This window comes from Pogonomyrmex barbatus, unplaced genomic scaffold, assembly GCF_055798465.1.
Source record: "Pogonomyrmex barbatus isolate J1 unplaced genomic scaffold, ASM5579846v1 scaffold20, whole genome shotgun sequence".
NCBI classification, from domain to species: domain Eukaryota; kingdom Metazoa; phylum Arthropoda; class Insecta; order Hymenoptera; family Formicidae; genus Pogonomyrmex; species Pogonomyrmex barbatus.
Window position 1 is genome coordinate 3382245 of NW_028297117.1, and position 20933 is coordinate 3403177.

General features: G+C 27.7%; 2 protein-coding genes and 1 long non-coding RNA gene across 15 annotated transcripts in view; 2 read left to right on the plus strand and 1 right to left on the minus strand.

The window, feature by feature from the left end:
- Nucleotides 1–14193, plus strand: part of LOC105427058 (misexpression suppressor of KSR 2) — a 30271-nt gene extending 16078 nt beyond the window's left edge. For 6 of the 8 annotated variants that reach the window (XM_089077825.1, XM_089077824.1, XM_089077827.1 and 3 more), the window contains 7 exons: nt 4266–4465; nt 4722–4842; nt 5880–6168; nt 7723–7992; nt 8428–8512; nt 10878–10922; nt 11902–14193. In XM_089077825.1, coding sequence (XP_088933951.1) covers nt 4266–4465; nt 4722–4842; nt 5880–6168; nt 7723–7992; nt 8428–8512; nt 10878–10922; nt 11902–12047 — 1156 coding nt within the window. In that variant the 3' untranslated portion in view covers nt 12048–14193. Of the gene's footprint in view, nt 1–4265; nt 4466–4721; nt 4843–5879; nt 6169–7722; nt 7993–8427; nt 8513–10877; nt 11001–11901 lie in introns of all 8 variants that reach the window. The other 2 variants (XR_016139450.1, XM_011638601.3) reach the window with 2 other exon arrangements.
- A 2407-nt stretch (nt 14194–16600) lies between these two features.
- Nucleotides 16601–18768, minus strand: LOC105427057 (uncharacterized). 2 transcript variants are annotated; one of them, XR_016139451.1, is made up of 3 exons: nt 18393–18768; nt 17438–17606; nt 16601–17158 (listed from the first exon to the last, which is right to left on the minus strand). It is a non-coding gene; the product is annotated as an uncharacterized LOC105427057 (long non-coding RNA). The 2 variants fall into 2 exon arrangements; XR_967841.3 differs by having other exon boundaries at nt 17438–17651.
- Nucleotides 18759–20933, plus strand: part of Egfr (epidermal growth factor receptor) — a 143454-nt gene continuing 141279 nt past the window's right edge. For 4 of the 5 annotated variants that reach the window (XM_089077819.1, XM_089077823.1, XM_089077820.1 and 1 more), the window contains exon 1: nt 18759–19547. Coding sequence is in view for 1 of the 5 variants with exons in the window: in XM_011638600.3 (XP_011636902.2) it covers nt 19463–19547 (85 nt within the window). In the remaining 4 variants the exon portion in view is untranslated. The remainder of the gene's footprint in view (nt 19548–20933) is intronic. The other variant, XM_089077821.1, reaches the window with a different exon arrangement.

A 20933-nucleotide genomic window follows, 5' to 3' on the forward strand; every position in this document is an offset into this window, starting at 1 on the left:
GTTTCGCGATGTTTATATTTGTTTAAATTAACCCACAATCGATAGATAATTGAACATGGCACATTATTTTCATTTACAATATCTTTCTGTCTTTCAAGTGATACATTAATTCAAATCAAGCTTCTTGAAGAAATGCGAAAAAATATATTCAATTAAATGAAAAAACGAAATCTAAAGTGCATTTGTGATAAATTCTTACTCAACAATAATGAGGTCGGACTGTATGTATATATCTAATATTCTTTAGTTATATATTTGAAAAAAATATAATCTTGATCAAATCGTTATTGTACGTTTAACTGTAAAACTCTCTCGTTATATTTTACAAATTTTATTTCAACGCTCAATTTTGTCATTATCATATATAATAATTAAAAATAATTATATTTCTTAATGTTAATTTTTTTATATAATATTGTTTCTTCAGAAACCTTTCTGTCAGAATATTCAAAATAGTGAAAAAAATTGATAAAAAGCAATTATTAGAAAGTAATTATGTTTTTAATATTTAAACATCATGATGAATGTAACATGTCATAAAAAATGCGAATTATCAATCTATTTACAAAAACTAAACATAATATATAATTTAATTTGTAATTTGTAATTCTTTTTCTTTTTTCTTTTAATTTATAATTACTATTCTAAGTTGACACACAGTATCACATTAAATAAAGTAAATATAATTTAATTGAACACAAAAAACAAAAAAATTATGAATTATAATGTGAATTATATGTGAATATAATGACTTATTTATATATGTTTCAAATAGCATTCTTACCGTAATTATAATTTACATTAATTAATTTTTTATAAATTAAAAATTTAATTAATAAATAAAATATAGAAAAATAATAATTTAAGTAAAAAGAGAGAAAATTAATGATTTGAATATATATGTTTAATTTTCTAATATATCCAAAAAAGAAAAATTTATTTTCAATTTTCATTATTTTCATTAATTTTTTAAATTTTTATGTTTATTTTATGCTTTCATTTTTCGAAAATGTTATATTACATTATATTCATTAAATGTAATATATTGAGTACATTATTTTTTTTAAATAAATTGAATATACCTATGTGTGATTATTTTGAAATGAAATTGACTTTCTGAATACTACAATGTCGTTTATCGTCCTGATGATTGAAAGTCAATTCAAATCGAGATCTCTGTCAATCAAAAGCCCAAGTGCTTGGCAATCGATTTCATATGCATTTGTGATGACACATTTGCTTTTATCGATCGCCAATGCTAGTCATTGCGACGCCGTCTACGAAGCACTCTATAAATCCGTAGACACAATTTCTTCCATTTCTTTTATAACTATTCGCGAAAACAAATACTTGATTTTATTATTATTTTACATTATGCGTTTGTTGAAAGATAGAAAATGAAAAGATAATATAATCTTTTTTCGTTTATATCAATAACGTACAATGTTAAATAAAAATAAAAAGAATATTATATAATTAACTAAATATAAAATAATTTATTAAAATAATTTATTAGAAAAAAATTGCTTTTCTACTGCTTTTCTATTGCTTTTATAGTAAGATTAAGTAAGATTAAGTAAACTAAAAATAAATTTTAACATTATAAATACAAACTCATGATGCTAATATAAATCGTTTTAATGTATTAGATTTAATGATTCAAAAAATTAAATGATTGTAACATTTGTTTCAAGTGCTATTATGCAAATATATAAGTGTTATATGCAAATATGTGTAATCTTTAGATAAGAAATTTAATACCAATATTCGATTATGCGTGTTTCAGTATATAGAGAAGTGAAAAGCGCATTTTCTACGCTTTCGATAAATAAATGTAATATCTTATTGAGTAAATGTGCTGATCAAAATAAAAGAATTTCGAATAATAGAGGCTTTTCTTCAAAAAATTCAAATATATATAGGAAATAACTCTTATAAGATCGCAGATAATACTTTTAGTAACATTCTTTTCGAGAAATCTTTTAAAGTAACATACGTAATACGCATGAACGTAAAAGGTCAAGTAAAATTCCTGACATTTTATCGTTCTACCGAAATTGGGTTGGCGCCATAAATTCTCCGGGATATCGAAGTAGGTCTTTCGAGTATTAAGCGAATCCACGATTCACTAATTGGACGTCGATGTAACTCCTCGGGCGATTAGAGTGATTGCCCGCTATTATATGTTTCAGAATAACATGAGGATGTTGTTTATCCCTAAACTAATCCTAAATGCATTTAGCTCGTACGCTTATTAAAGCTGATGAAGCTACTAATGGATTACTAGGAGATTCACATTAGAGAATATCAGTTGCCTTTCTGGACCATTACATGATATTACATATTATCTGTATTCTTTAGGTTATTAATATATTACTACAGTTAAAAATATAAATTGTAAAATATATACAATTTTTTTTATTTAATAATAATCAATTTAAAAGAAACAGCAAATTTTTAATTTTCAAACGAATTTTTTAAAGTTAACTTAAACAATTATCATTTTATTTAGCACGCATAAGCAAATAACATTTAAAAAGAAAAAACATAAAAATATGAGATATATACATTACAAAATTAAGCTTTTGTTTAAATTCGATATTTAAACATGTCATAGTGATATACTGATCTGATACTGAATTATTATCCATTAACTATAATTAATTGTAAGTTATTACAATATCTATTAAGATATTTAAACATGCAAAACTTAATATATAACTTGATGAACATTAATATTATCAATTCTCCATTTTGAAGTCTTATTGTGACATTATCACTGTTAATTTCAAAATAAATTATAAGTGTAATAAAATTACTTGAATCTTGAACCAAGAATTAATTTTAATTCGACTTGCTCGACTTGCCAATCGAGCAAAAATTTCTTCTAATTTTTCGAACCATTGAATCAAAAATAATTAACTCGAATCCAGCAAACTTGATCGCAATAATATGTATCTACGCACAGTTAAAGCACGTAACGCATTTATAAATTCTCTTATAAAAACATTTTTCAAGCATTTTTGTTCAACCTCATTTCGATTGATTGGGCGTGGCGTGTAGATCGATACTATAAAAAAAATCGCTTTACATCTAAATTAAATGATTTTGCATATTGCACGAAAAAATTTACATTACATTATATAAAAAAATTGCATTTTATTTTATTTTTAATAATATACAGTGAACATGATACAAATTGCAACAAACGTTTATAGATAAATGATAGATAAATAAAAATGATAGATAATTTATAGATAAATATAGAAAAATTGGCTTTTTTATATGTTTATATGATATAATCTATTTGGTTACGTTTTAATTTTTTAGTGATATATATAAATTTTATTTCTTTTTATCAAGTTTTTATTAAATTAAAACTATCCTTAAAAATATCCTTCCTGTCCTGTTTTGTGACAAAATCATTATGAAATATATTAGAAAAAATTATTTAACTTATAACCAAAAAGTATTGAAATATTTTTTAGTAGAATAATTATTGCGCATAAAATAAAAAAAAAAGAAATAAAATAAAGCATGTCACTTTAACAAAGCAATTATTAATACGGTCAAATAATATTTTTATATCTTTAATACATTCTCTTGTCAACAAAATTAAAAAAGTATTGATCATGAAACTTAATGACCTATATCGATGAAAGACTATTTTATCTATTTCATTCTGTCTCTATTATATTTTTTTAGAATAAATTTCTATTATATTTGTGTGTGTGTGTGTGTGTGTGTGTGTGTGTGCGCGCGCGCGCGCGCGTGTGTGTGTGTGTGTGTAATATAAATTTCTATTATATATTTTTCTACAGAAGAAAAATAGCTTATTAATAAATATTATCATAATATTGCAATTGATTATGAATGATAACAGTTTTATGTAATAACTTTACTAAATTAATTTTTGTTTCTTACTATATCTATAACTGCATGATAGCTTCAATTACATAAAGCTCAAATTAATATAAGAATTCGATAAAATTACATTTGGCTATAAAATTCAGACATTTGGCTATTAAATTTGTCATTAAAAATTATAATCATTTTCTATACATAGTAAAGTTTAAAAAAATCGTAGAAAAATTATTTCTAAAATTATTAGGTTTCACAGTTCGTAAATAAATGCGCAAAAAATATTTTGTTTTCTGTAAAATATGAGTAGTAATATTTTTTGTTTCGTTAAAATTATTATGTTTTAATAGAAAAAAATTTATCGTTTTGATCACACTTATTAAATGTTATGTTTTCATGCATAGCACGATGCCTTCCGATAGTATGGATGACATCGAGCTAAAAAACATTCAGTTGCAATTTCCGGCACTGAGATATCTCTCCAGAGACGACAGCTCTGTACGAGAAGAAAGGGTGGAGACCGACAAGGGAAATTTGCTGGTAGCAGTGCAAGGAAATCGAGCAAAACCAGCTATCATTACTTATCACGATCTAGGCCTTAACTGTAAGTAATTTATAAATGTTTAAGATAATGTAAAATTATAAATTTCAATTTATTTATATTCTAAACATTTTTTCATTAAATATTATTACTACAATACTTAAAAAAATATATATATAATGTATATATTTCATAATACTAGTATATACATATACACGTGTTTATATACACACACATATATATATATATATATGTATATATATATATATTAATTATTTATATATATTAATATGTTCCTAATATAAAAATTTTTTTACAGACATCTCGAGCTTCCAGGCATTCTTTAATTACATCGATATGCGTGTTCTACTCGAAAATTTTTGCGTATACCATGTAAACGCACCCGGACAAGAAGAAGGCGCACCGACATTACCCGAAGAGTAAGTTAATTTCTCAATTTCTAAAAAAAATATAGTTATCTTGCTAACTGATGTTTTAAAATAAAGCATTCCTTTATTATAGTAAAGCCTGTTAAAAAATAAGTTAATTAATAATTAATAAGATTAATAAATAAATACATGATACTTTAGTCTTTTCTAAATACATATTATTTCATATTAATCAATTAAATTAATAAATATAACTTAATTAATATCCCAAATAATTTCAGTACAATATATCCCGATAACAGTTTGTTCATAATTTATAGATTCGTAAAATTTTGATTCTGTAAAAGCTATATTTTTATTGCTTGTATTTTATATTTATGAATGCCTGTATTTTATTGTAATATTCTTAGCTATGTATTTGTATGAATTCAAATTTATCAATTATATAATTCTTCTTTCTAATCTATTGTTTAATATTATATGTCTAATATATATTTTTTTTATAAAAGTAATATTAAATCAATAAAATTAAAAACATGCATATGTATTTTCAAAAATTAATAAAAATTTTTACAACTATTACTATATTCCTATATGTATGTATATAATTTCAAGTAACTAAAAACATTAAATATATAATATAAACATAATATAATATAACATAATATAATAAAGTAGTACATCCATTTATAAATTAAATTATATAAATAAATAAAATAAACTTTTATATTAATTTATCAAAAATAAAGGTTTTAACTATTAAAAATATGATAATTTTGTAATATATCTAAATTCTTTAACATTATTAGATTAGGAAATTATATTTTTAATATAATTAAGTATTTTAAGCATCAAGGTTTATTTCAGAAGTATGCGTTCCTTCTTTTTTCTTTTAACTCAAACATCAAAATTATTTAAACCGCAATGCAGATTTGCATGCAGGAATTATCAGTTGGTTTTGTTCGCGTGCCAAATCCACCAAAGGCCGATATAAGCTTTAAATATTGATATATCGATCCTCGACTTCTATTGTTATAGTCATATAATATTTATTTATTTCAACAATAATAATCGACAATATGTTTCAGTTTTACTTATCCGTCCATGGAAGAGCTGGCCGAACAGCTACTCTTTGTTCTTGGCCATTTTGGCATAAAATCTGTAATCGGTTTCGGAGTCGGAGCTGGGGCCAATATACTGGCAAGATTCGCGCTCGCTCATCCGGAGAAAGTAAATGCGCTGTGCCTGATAAATTGCGTGTCCACGCAGGCAGGATGGATCGAGTGGGGTTATCAAAAGTTAAACGTGCGCCACCTGAGATCACAGGGTATGACTCAGGGTGTTCTCGATTATCTGATGTGGCATCATTTTGGCAGGGTAAGTAAACACAATATTTTGATTTTCTTAAACTTGAAATAAGATTAATATTCAGCAATAGCAATATTTTAAATACAAAAATACAATTATTTGAATACAATTATAAAAGATTTAATTAACATAACTGCTATAATGTTATACGAATGAGAAAGTTATACGATATGAGAAAACAAAATAAGTAAATAATTTTTTAATAATTCTCATTGGACAAATTTAACTTATTTTTCATGAAATGCTATACTAAACTCGTCATTTTAGTTGCATTCTTTATTTTTATAATTAATTCAGTCGTGAATAAAAGGCACGAAAAATTTTTTCCTACCTAAGTATATTGATAATTTATATTAGATTTGAATATTTAATATGGTAAAACTTTTATAAAAATATATATAAATATAACAGATTGAGTTATATAATAAAATCTAATAAACTCGAATTCTATAAAAAATTATCTTATATATATTTATTACTTTATTCAGAATATTAAATAATTAAATTGTCCGGAAAATGTAAACATTTTTCTTCTCTCTTCTAACGTCTTTTATGAGAGATAATCATGTTTCGAGCAAGATTATCTCACTATGACACTATACTCTATGAAGCTAATAAACGCCAGGCTTTCATGAGGCGCAAAATAATGTCAACCAAGTTAGCGCTCATGCGCGAGCGTAAGATGAATTATCGACGACGAAGCTTAAGCTTTCAAAGCTTTCGTTAGAACATCTCTGTGGAAACTAGGGATTACACTGACAGTTTTACTTTATTATACAATGTAAAGATTATTGCGTATAAAGATGACCTTCAACCTTTTAAGAAATAGATATAAAAGTAACAGGAGATATCTATGGTTTAAAAAATTATGTTTATAATTTATGTAGTAAAAAATTGTTTTCAATCATGTTTGAATTTTTTAATTATTTAAAATAAAAAAAAATAATTAAATTAATATGGAATAAAATTTAATAACGATATTATCGATACTAACGTGCGAAAATAGAGTGTCTTTTATGTATAATTAAGACTGTAAAGATAATAATGTAAACGCGTAATATATTATGTAACTAGCTATTTTATGCATACTGCGTCTTCAACATACATTTGTTGTATACACATAACATGTATTGTCAGTACACACACGTTTATATACACTCGCATATACACATTACATACACACGTACATATACACATTTCTTAAATTTTAATGCAGTTTTCTTTTTTTAAATGGATATAATAAATTTTAAATATAATAAATATTGTAAATGACTACTGATTATTGAATGAGTCTTATAGTGTGTTTTATAAAGTCTATATAAATAACAAAGAATAATTTCAAATATATTAATTCTGTTTTTTGAATGTCATGTATAAGATCATAGTAACATAAAAATCTATTAATGCTACTTATTATATACATACACATATATATATATATATATATATGTATATATATTATATTATATACATACATATATATATATATATATATATAAGCAACTCATATAACTTCACAACCAATCTGTAACGTGTATAAAATCGATATAATTTTATACATAGGGGACCGAAGAACGGAATCATGATCTGGTTCAGGTGTACAAGAACTACTTTGAACGTCGCGTAAATCCAACGAATCTCGCTTTATTTATCGACAGTTATGTTCGTCGCACGGATTTGAATATAACAAGGGAATTGGATCCGACACGCAAGAAGGAGGGATTGACACTTAGTGTACCAGTAATGAACATTACTGGTGCTTTAAGTCCTCATGTTGACGATACCGTAACGTTAAATGGACGTTTGGATCCAACAAATAGCTCCTGGATGAAAGTAAGTTTCTTAATTATAATATTTCCAAATATATATTAAAATGTATTAATATCTTAGATGATAAAGAAATAAAATTAATAATATTAATCGGATAAAGAAATAAAATTAATTAAAAATATAAATAAGTTACACTTTATTTTTTTTTTAATAAAAGATAAAATTTAAAAAAAATTTAACTATATTGAATTTTTTGCACGTACATAATCAGAATATAATAGGTATTTAATATATAGTAACATATATATGATAATCGTCATTATCGAGCAAAATAGATGAACATATTTTATGCATGATTAAATTCATATTTTGTGATTTGAAATTATAATCGTAAATCATAAAATGTGGTAAATGTAGTAATTAAATCTGTGACTTTTATTAAATTAAGAACTTTAGTTTTATTTTGAATATATTTCAAAAAATAATTGTATGTTTTAGATATCGGATTGCGGTATGGTATTGGAAGAACAACCGGGTAAAGTAAGCGAGGCATTCCGATTGTTTCTTCAGGGTGAAGGATACGGTAAGTGAGCGTTTCGTGAATCATAATTTCAGAAGTTAATCATCATATTACGCAATCGACAATTTTCATTAATCTTTACTGGTAATAAGCAATTCGGGCACGCGTCGTCGACTTTCATAAGGAAATATCTCGTGACCGCTTGCAAGCGGAAGTGTGAGACGTCAGTAATTACTGCCAACCACTTAAAATAATTATGTCAAAATAACGCATGTTTCGGTAAAAATAAACATAGAAAGTATATTTTTTTGTAATTAAAGACACAGATGTAATAAGGAGCAAAAAGAAAACAACTGTACTTCTCCATCTGATTGTAAATAATTATACGCAAGAAAAACAAACTTCCAAGGCTTTGCAGGTGGTCACGTCATTTTTCGCACGACTGAATGTCGGAAAGGCGAAAAAATTTTGTGGTCATTTATAGCATTAAGTTCACTTTATCGACTGCTACACCCTGTTACTACCAATTAAAAATCTGGCCTATTGCAAATATTTAAATATATTTCGAATGAATGTGTGTGTCTTAGCCAACTATACTTTCTATTAATAATAGATACGATATGAATAATTCATATACATCAGATATTTATTGCTCATACAATGCTACATAAATGTTATCGTTTTATTTTATTAGAAAATTAAAAAAACGATAAATTCATCTTTACGAAAAAATAGTTTAATCTTTTAAAATAATAGAAACGATTAATTTCTGCAATATAATAATAAGTGCATGTTTTCTCTAAGCAAATATACATTGAATATACATTAAATCGAGACTGTATAAAATAGATATATAAGTTTTAGAATTTTAAAACATCAAATTTTTTGTTCAATAATACTGCACATATATTTTGTGTTATGGAGCGTATCTTATTGCTAAAAATATTATTGTGCTTATATATTTATAAAAATGATAGGAACATATACTTACACATAATTTTCTGATTAAATGCTCCTATTAATTAAATCTGATTTATTATTTTAATTAGCTTTTTAATCACAAAAACCAATCACAAAACACTATGCTTTCTCACACAACAAATAAATTATATATTTTAAAATTTAATTATATAATTTCGCAATTAGTTTCGTGTTATATCTTTCGCCCTTTTTTGTTTGGTCTTCTTTCATTTACTAATTTAATATAAAATATTTTCACAATAATTTACAATACTTTAGCGGATAACTGCGAATATTTAAATTGTCGCGCTAAGTAATCTGTTATTTCTATCATCTTAATCGTCATTAATTGTTGTGGCAAATGTCGCTATTATACAAATATTTCCATATTGTACAAGTGGCGCAAAATATTTTTAGACGTAATTGAATTCGGGTGTAACAGGGTTTGATATTACGTGTCTTTAATTATCGATGCTGAATAAATGTACTATAATAAACTTGACAAATAAACAGCTTTATCTCCGTGTTAATTAAATAATGAAAGCTACCTGATTACACCGAGGTTCAAATACGTGTTCGAACATGTACCTCTATTCGTTGAAAAGCCACTGGCTCGACTGATAAATAATAAAAAGTGACTTAAAAAAGATTTCATTGAATTCGTCTGTGAATTTTATTAACATACTATTTTCTTGAGCTATTAAAAAAAAAAGAAATGAAAAAAATAAGAAAAAAAAAGTATTATACATGTTCATCGACTTGCGCCTTTATTTCCCACGCGTCTCGGATCGATCGAGTGGTACGTATATATTACAACAATTTCAGCTGAACAGTAGCGTAATTTAGTTTCGGCTTATTTGCTGTTTCCTTTTTTCCCGATAATTCCAAATGCTACGTTCTGCGTTGAAGACGATATGCTTGTAAAATATATAGCAATATAGAATTAAAACTTATAAGTATTCTATTTGTTTGTCTGTTGTCTAGAAACGACTTAGATTTTAATTTAAATTTTGAAATTATTTTTATCACAAATTATGTGAAGAAATAATTGAGAAATTGAAAAATTATTAAATTCTTATCATTAAATTAGTAGTCCTGTATATTTAAAAATTGATGAAAAAGAAAATACAGTTGTTTAATTGAATTTTATTTGCAAGATGATTTGTAGTTAAACTTATTAAATTGTGTTGTTATTCAATATCTACATATGAATCTAAGTCCAAAGACAATAAATATTTTAAATTAATCTTTGCATATTAATAAACACAGTATTGCAGCAATACTTTAAAGCAAATCGATTGTTGCACTGTTGTTTTTGCTATATTTCACTTGTAACTATCAGAAACAATTGGCCTATCACTGTTCCGCACGAAAAATGCTTTAAAGATAGCAATTACGAATTCAGTGCGCCATATAGTAACGTTTCATTCATGACTTTTAAGGAATTTTTCATTTTTATACGTTTTAGTGGTGAGATCCCCGCGGAAGCCCGTGAAGCCGACAACACCCGAAGGTAATTGTAATTAGGAATTGAAGGCCGCAAGGAGAGTCGAGCGCGCAGTTGGTCAATTAGGCCACGTCTATATGTTAAGTAAGTCGGAATTCAAACTTTTATCGGAAGGTATGGAAAGTACTAACAAAAAATTATATGTCCTGGGCTACCCTGGACGTCGGAGACTCTCGGGAAAAAAAAAAAAAAAAAAAAAAACTAACTATCCTATTTTTCCTAATATTGCATTGATTTTCTGGTCTAGTCTGGTGAAGACAAGAATAATAAAAAAATTCTAATTATCACTTTCAAACATTTCCGCATATATCAGCGTGGACCTAATTTCATTCCTATATTTAACGCGCTGTAACACTTTTTCTTATTTTATTTCATAAACATAATGAACTTTATTCAACTAGAAGAATGTCAAAAGAACAAATGCACAGTGAACATTGCCAATGCCCGGTGAAATAATTTATGATAAATTGGTTTTATCGATTAAGTTTTTCTATCTTATAGTTCTCTTTTAATCAATAGCAAGGTACTATTTGCGATATTAACAGAGACCAACCTATTATGCGACAGTATGGTACAGGTGATCCAAATTAAAGTGTATTTATTTTATATAAATTAAAAAGAAATTAACTCATTTTGCAACAGCACACTCATATTAGATATATTTTTGTAAAATTATTTTCAAAAACGATTAAAAGACAAAACAGAGCAATCTTGCACCTGGGCAATATAGAATAGTGAACAGTCCTTATCAGACCACAACGTCTCGCTATGCGCACACAACAATCCACTAACGATACACCTCTGATTTTTTGTTTATTTTGCATGTGCGCTTTCTTTTGTTTATATTCTTCAATTCAGCGATTTTCTACGCTCGCGTAACAAAATTGGAGCGAACAAATGTAATTACATGCGCGTTACAGCCTCTTCAAGGCGAGGTTAATGAAATGAAATTGAAGATACTACCTTTCGATATTTTCATTTACAGTGGCTCCGCTATCGCCGTTAAAAATGGCCGATTACAGACTGGCTTCGTTGGAAGAACTGAATCATGTTTGCAGTAAGAAGATCGACTGGCCTACCGCGACCATACACATCACAGAAAACCCAATATCGGAAGCAGTCGTCTGTTAAATATTAATTACCGGACCACCATCCTCGATTTTCGTTACGTAATCAAACGAGCATAATCGGACAATGACGCGATTCAAACGTCGATAATTTAAGAAGGTTTCGTCGGGCAACGATCCCTCGCGGCACTAATTATTAATTTTTTTCCGAAGCTTTTTCACCACATTTCCTTTAATCACGATTTACACTCAATTGACCACACGCGCGTTCGTAATAAATGTTTAATTCTAAATGACTATAAGTTAAGAGCTTTAAAGATAGAATTTACTATTTAAAAGATATCAGATCTTTTATCGATATACTTGCTCGATATACAATGTTGTTAGGAACAATATTAAATGAAAGATAGTAAATAAAAGAATAATATTGTTGTTGTATTATCAGATATACATTGAATTTTAATTTTTTGCTTTTAAAAGATTTAATGAGTGGTACAAAGCATTTTTTGAGGCATTATTTATTTTATATCATAAAAAGAAGTTTCTTAATTGTTTCAAAATTTTATAATTATTTTAGCATTTATTTGAATAAGAAAATGGTATTCTTTTTTAATTTAACGAATTGTTTTGAATGTTTTACCGATAGATATTTTAATATTCTGTATTTTAAATGTCCAATGATTTGATATACAAATTTTTATATTGATAAGATCACAATTATGATTTTACAAATACGTGACCCGCAATGATAACATGTCCGTTAAGGTAAAAAAATTTTCCTCAACTTCTAATATGAAAAAAAACTCACAGCTAATTTTAAAAGAAACTGCATTAATATATAATTATACGTTGCAAAACAATACTGAAAAATTAAATCACTTTGTGTAAAATTTAGAAAATGTATCTCTTTATAGAAGAACGCGCATCACTGCTTTTTGTATTCATTTTTTAAATCAAAAGTAAATTAGGTTATGTATGCAAAATATTAATAAAAATCTTTAACAACTTATAGATAATTTCTTGCAAAAGAATATCGGTAAATTCCGATTATATTTGTTACAAATACATATAACATCCTAAAAATATAAAATTATTAAAAATTTTATTTACACGATCACATTTCTTTTTCATATGTTGAAGATCAATCTGCAAAAAATAATTTTATTTTATTTACAATATGAAAGATATAATAGAATTTAATTTTTCAGTTAGATTTTGCAGCGCCATTATCTTTTTTATTTTCATTGCTCACATCACTTTATTTAAAAAACATATAGTAAATTAACTATCGAACAAATATGAAATCATCATTTATTAATATCTTTTTCGTAATTTTACATAAACTGATTTATTTATGATTATTTAAAATTTTAAGATAAAATAATAATAAATATGAATGAGAACCAATATAAAAAGACTACAACGTTATTATTGTTATTAAATGCTTAAGACGTTTTTGATGAATTTGCCTATATATTGTTTTGAATCTAATAAGAAAAATACTGAAGTTTAAAACAAAAGATTGTCTACAAGTTTGCAACGATTTCTTCACGAACGTATAGCTTTGCGATTAAATATTCTTATTGCAAATATTATGAAAGGAGATAATCTCTGACAATTCAGAATCTCTATCCCTTCCAACAAGATAAAAATTTGTCCATTGTTATTTATGCTTACGCGCTATTTGTGTCGTTAATTAATAACAAAAGAGACTGCCCATATGAAAAAGAAAAAGAATGCATGCAAACAAATATATACACGTAAGAATAAAAAAAGAGAGAAAAATACGTAATTAGTCATTACAAGAAATGAGATACAACAAATGTCGGATTCAGTATTTCTGTGTGGTTTTAAACAAGCCAGGCTTGTTTAAGCCTCTAGCGTGATATGATAAGATGTGCCTGCTATAAGATGTAGCTTTCTAAAGTTTAATTATCTTTAATTTTCTATGTATATAATGCGTCCCCCGAAATTCCCCATTTTTCGCGCGTCTTCTCTCAAGAATAGCGCTTGCAATAATCGATATCTTTTACAAAATAATTCTAATCGTTCAGTTTTTACATACACATATATATGTATATATACACACACATGACGTGATTGAATTAATCGAGCATAATATGCAACTTGTTTATATTTTAAATCCGCGCTTTGATTATATTTTAAATCTAAAAAAATAAATAATAAAAAATTTGATAATAATGATAAAATCAGTTTTCACAATATGACTTCTTTAAATAGATCTCTTCTAAAAACGGAAATTCACTTATTTAAGCAATCCATAAATATCATTTGCGTATAATGAACATGAAAATAATAAATTATGAATATTTTTCTGATTTTACGGCAGGTAACAATGATAAAAAAAATGTGCGAGAATGACGAAAAAAGTCGAAATAATACGGACATCTCGTGGGACAGAAGGTTTAATTCCCTTTTCATATGTAAAAGGGAATTTATAAAAATATGTAAGAAGTATACACACATATTACGTTGTTTAGATTATCGCAAATTAAATGATAGTCGAGAGCATAGAAGAGCATTAGGATTATGGGAATACGAAACAATTGAGGGAACGCACGCATTAAACGTTGCTAATGCGAATGTTACATAAATATATAAAGTAGCTTTTAAGAACTCCTTTTAAGATGCTCCGTCATTAATCCCTTCGTTTCCAGTTAGAGAAGTTTCCTTACGGACGATTATTGACATAAATTAAGCTGCTCAAGACAACGAATATGTTGAACACGTACATCGACGTATTGCTGAATTTAATTAGACATATCGGCCAAGTTCAATACGCGATATCATTAAATTCGTCGACTGATAAATTTTAGTCCAAATTCGCCTATTATTCGCGAAACGCATATCAGTATGATAAATTTTTAAAGTCTTTTCAATAAAAAAATTCTAACAAATTTGTATCTACATATTTTAATTGGCGCATTTCTCTCAAAAAAGTGCGGTAATGTTGCTGGTCTCGAAGGGTTTAAAAGAATTACTCAGTACGTGCAATCGAAAACAGATCGATTTTCAGTATCCACTTCTACCTCGTGAAAGATTTGATTTTCCTTTGTCGCACGACGCGTAAAATTCGTTTTCGAATCTTCCGCGCAATATCGCGAAACAGTAGCGAGGTGCAGTAATCACTTAACATAAGCGAGACATAGTACAGAGAATAAGCGAAATAAATTTAGCCGGAGCTTGATTACATGTGTATATATATATATATATATATGTATATATATATATATATATATACATATATAAATATATTATACAAGTTAAATGACACGTGCGCACCAAATATATGCATCTTGTTATTTATAAATAAAATGAATACAAAGAAGATAGTAAAATTCTTTAATATTCTCCTATGGATATAATCCCATAGTTTTCATCTACAACACGTCTTCATATTATTTATAATATCATTTTCTTTTAGTAATAACAAAAAGATAAAAAAAAAATCTACTTTTCATAATATATCATATTTTTAAATTACGAAATAATTAAAATTAATAAAAATAGAGAGAGAGAGAGAGAGAGAGAGAGAGAGAGGGAGGGAGAGAGAGGAGAAAAAGAAAAACTTAAAGATGGAAATTAATTATTATTAATCCATATTTTAAAAAAATACTAACTAAAAGTAAACAAAGTTGCAAGACTTTAGTAATCTATAACAAATTATTTGAATGTCCTGCAAATTATTTGAATGTACAATATTCATACGTAAAAATTCCGCAAAGCATAAAACTCGTAAAATTAGTATTCCATACATGAAAAAAGGTTGAGAACGAACTATTGGCCACGGTTCCCAGATCTTACTGGGAACCATTGCTGCGGGGAAATTAATGATTTGAAAAGGGAGAAAAAGAAATTAACAGCACGATGAAGACATCTGCATTTTTATGAAGACCGTTATTAACTCTCAGGATACACATGATGGCACTTCGTTAATAATCAGAGAACCGGCTTAATTAAAACGTTTTCACTCTACTGCGAAAAGATCACTAATATCTAAGAATAATGTGACGTTTTAATTCGCTTATCAGCAATACCGAAGACAATGCTATTTTTGTCGAGAATGCTCGCATAGTAGCGACGCAAAAGCAATATGTTTTAATCGGCACACAATTCTAAACAAAGCCAGTTCGTCAGTTATCTTAATGCCGGAAGACGATATAATAGACGTGCTTTATTCAGCTGCCTGATTACTTTAACAAAGATATAGAAAGAACGATAGATTTATTAGAAACATGTGTGCCTTAGGTTTTAATTGTGTATAACGCAGTGTAACAAATCCATTTCGACGGATCATAATTTATTTTACAAATTATTTTTTTTTTTTTTAAGAAAATAATTCATTTGCATATTTTATTACTTAAATTTTTACTTTAAATAAATAAATTGTCTAAACATTGATAATAAATAAATAAATATATATATATATATATATATATATATATATATATATATAATACGAGTCATATCTTCCCGTTCAAGATTGACGTATAGCACTTAATCAGCAGCAAGGTGACTGCATACAACAAAATATGTGTTTGTGATATTAATATAATAAATAAAATATTTTATTACAATCAAAGTAATTAGACGCTCTTTAATAATTACAAGCTCTTTATTATAACTATTATACATAAAATTTATGTATTGTTATTAGTTATACTTTCTATTGCATATCAAATTACAATTCTCATAATTCAAATTTTAAAATAACTTGGATTTATTAAAAGATTATCAATTATTTCATCATTTTCTTGCGTATATTTATTTCATTTTTTAATTCTAATAAATTTTTAAATTACACTGTTAAGATATTATACAGATGGAACATTTTGTGTAAATACATTTTATAAAAGAAATAGTTTTTAAAACAAGAAAGAATTGCAATGAAAAATTTTCATAAATCAAGAATATGAGACAATGTTCATAACTCACTATTCCTCTGTTGCGGATTTCTTCTCAGGTACAAAATCACATGTATGCAACGCATGTGTATACCATACATGCATGCATTGGCGACAAGAAACCAGTCTTCTCGACAATTTTTGCAACGATAAAACGACTAACGTCTTCGTGGAATCGACAGGGCTGTACACGCACATCCGCTCTTCTTTGGTAGAAAGGTATCTTCCGCGTATTCTTTTTAATTTCGTTCTACATAGATATATATATATTATGTTAATCTTTTTATAATCAAATTTTTATATTAAATAATAAATATAAAATTCTATTTCAATAATATGATAATAATGATGACAATATTTGTCATATTATATTAATTAAGTTAATTAATTTCATTAATAGAAATTTAGTATTTATATATTAGTAAATTAAGTCTATAAAATCATGTCAAATAAATGATAAAATTATCAAAAATTAATGTTTACTGAATCCAGGAATATAGGAATCGCCAGTTGTTATAACAAAACCAACCAATTAGCCAATGCTAGTCGATTATCGGCCGAGGTTCTGTCAGCCAGTGTTGAGCCATCACTGGCAAATGACTGGCGAATGGTTGGGCCAGTATCATCTGCTAGTATTGGGCCCAAGTTGTCATCGGACACTTTGCCATTACTGCGCAAGTAGTTTTCCAATACCTGAACTGTGATAACAAGTACTGATGTAGCACTGAGCTAATTGTAAAACCCTATATGGGGAATATTAATAGATATAGATAAATGCATAAACATACAAATGATAATAGATAAATGTAAAAATATAACCCTTTTAATTCTAAATTGTAAAATATTTCATTTCGAATGATTTTGCTTATATTTTCAACTATAAACAGAACAAAATTTATGAATTTTTACAGTTATAACAGTCTCCAATTAACAATATCTCCCCAATTAACACAATTTTAATAATAAAATATATATTAAACTCGAAGTATATTCTAAATTTATATAGTATTTTGAAGTATTTACCGTTCTTGTTATTCTGATATTAGATTATTGTAAAGACACATATACATTTTTAATTCATAGTCCAGAAGAAGATTTAGGGGGTTTAAACCTCCCCAAATTTAAAAAAAAAAAATTAAAGTTATGATTTATAAGACCTTGTTCTTATTTAAAATCAGAAACGAGAAAATATTCTAAGCTCTAAAATATCCAAAAAAAAACAATTCATAACGCAAAAAATTGCATATGTGTTAAAAGAATTGATAAACCTCTTCCCTCCCGAAAAAATCCTGAATACATCCATATTTCGATTATATTGTTCTCTTCAAATCTATACAACAAACTTAAAATCCAAATGCGTTTCTAACCTACGAAGCGCGCGCAATTGAATTTAAAATAATCGTCAACTTCAGATTGACGTAAAGAGAGCAAATATTCGAAATCCGCGCATGTGAAGAAGCTTCGCACAGGTTTTACATACTTACCAGTCGCAAATTCGATTTCGTTTTGTTTGTCCGATGGCAAAGAGTCTCGTCGAGATCGTACACATACAGCGCGGCGGCAAGATAATGGAGGCTGCGTCCCGATATTCATTGCCAGTACTGAAAATCTATAATATATGTGACTCGAACTATATATTTTTAGTACTGGCAGTGAATATCGGAACGCAGCCGGAATTTCATTGCGTATCGTATCAATAACACGTCCCGTCGCGTTGTTTACAAACTCGGAATCAACCGCCGACTCGGCTCCTCGGCGATCTTCGACCGACTCCGTAAATCTTCGGGTGCGGTTGCGCCGACTGATGGCGCATAGATCTCCTTTGATCCTGCGTATTCTCGACGCGACTGGTGTGGAGGTAGGTTCACGCGCGCACTGTAAACGCTCCCGCGAGGGTAGCCGATCGAGAAAATCACCTTCGCGTTACTCCGGTCCGTCATAAAAATTTATGTCACTCACGTGTTTGTTGACGCGCGTCAAATCTTTTATCGATAACGCGAGTGCGTCCATTTCTTTCGAGCGCAGTGCCCCGTGGGATCTATTATATTTTATTGCAGATCGTTCGATCGCCGTCGAGAACGGTCCATGAATCATATTCAAAACACGTTGCGCGCGTCGATGTCGACAAGTTGTTTCCACGTGCTTCTATATATTTTAGATATAGACTCGTTCGCCGAGAAGAAGATCGAAATCGGAGATGTATATGATTCTTGTGACTATCCAAGATCCATGAATTCCGCATTGATCACATAATGTCTCGGTTCGTCCCTGTGTAAATGTAAACGTGAAAAAAAAACGCGAAACACACAGTGGGTCGTTGCGAGCAACGTTCTTTCTGAAGTGCGAAACTACTCGCCGAGTCGCGATCGCGATAAATGTGAAATCAACCGCGGATCGTTCTCCGGGGATACGCGAGTTTAAGAAATTCGCGCGTTGTTGACGGTGACGAGTGTACGGTGGTTGTTTGTGGTGGTGCAGTGGATATGCGTCGCTGATTGTTGTGAGGGTGCCCGAAGTTTCCTCGATCTAGGATCTAGGATTGCGAGGGCGCAGGATGGAGTTGGCCAAAATCCTTGGAATTTACGTGCTCTTCATGGTGATATATATCGACGGGGCAAACGTTACACAAGAAGAAAGAGGTACGTGCAGGTTTGATTATTATCTTCGTTTGAAAATCTTGAAGAGATGTTGAATAACATTGAAGAGATGTTTTTAAAAGGAACTTTTAAACGAAACGTTAAATCTCATTGTAAATTAATGGCATTCTAAGCAAAACTTTGCGTTAACGCTAAAGTGAGCTAACGGATGTTAAGTTAAAATGCGATTTGTTTTCGAAACTGGTACATGAACGAATGTATACCATTAATTTGGATTGTCGAAATTTTTTTAATTAACATTTCAATGAAAAAGTTTTCATAAAAGAATATAAGTAGATATATACATATATTTATATATATATATATTTATATATGTTTATATAAATTTGTGTATGTTCTTATAGGAAAAAATTTTTATAGGAATAATATTCCATGAAGTTTGGATTTTCTACTAACTTTTACCGCATAGTGTGCAAATTTTTGATATTAATATCAAATAAATTTTTATATCACGAAGCAAGTTTTCATAATAACATTTCATAATAACATGAAAAAATAAATTTGATATTCCAAAAATACAAACAAATAAATTTTTTATACATTAATTGATTTATATATTACTTAAAAAAATCCGTATTTGAAAACAAAAAATTCTGATAATAAATGAATTAAACTGATTAAAAATAAAATATTATTTTAAACATTTCTGTTTGTTAACGCGTAGGATATAACAAATGTATTTAATAAGATTTAAGATTATTTTAAAAATTTTTTATGAAATTAGATACAAATAACTTAATATGATCTTATTTTGATCTTGTAGATTTATTTATCCACCTAGCAAATCTACCCGTTCCGCTTAGCTGAACGAACATTTTAGTTACGCAAACTTTAATACTTTTAATCGCACTTTCTCGACTCATTCTCGATTCAACTAACTGAATGCTCGTTGCACTCTCAAGCTCGCAATTTTTGCAATAGAATGCACCGTAACGGTAAAGAAACGTCCTTACGAAGCGTTAATAGATATTTTATCCGAATAAAATAAAAAAATATTTTTTGTACATAAAATCTTTTTCAATAAATTTATGCTTAATATGTTAATAAATGTTCAATTTTATTATTAAAGAATTTAAGTAAAATTTTAAAAATTATTAATATGTAAAGTGTAAAAATAGAGATTTATTTTAAAAAAAGGCATTAACCTTTTAAATCTGACTTTTTTACTACATACGTACATCATACAATGTTAACGGGACATAATATGTTTCACCTGTGTTTTCTACGCATACGGTGTAATTATCACTTGGTAGATAAGAAATTGCGTATCTCGGTGATAAGAAACGCAGAGTACCCTTACGATAAGCAAATCAGAATGAACCACCAATGAGGCTTGAATCCCCTCCGTCTTTCTACGAATAAGAGATA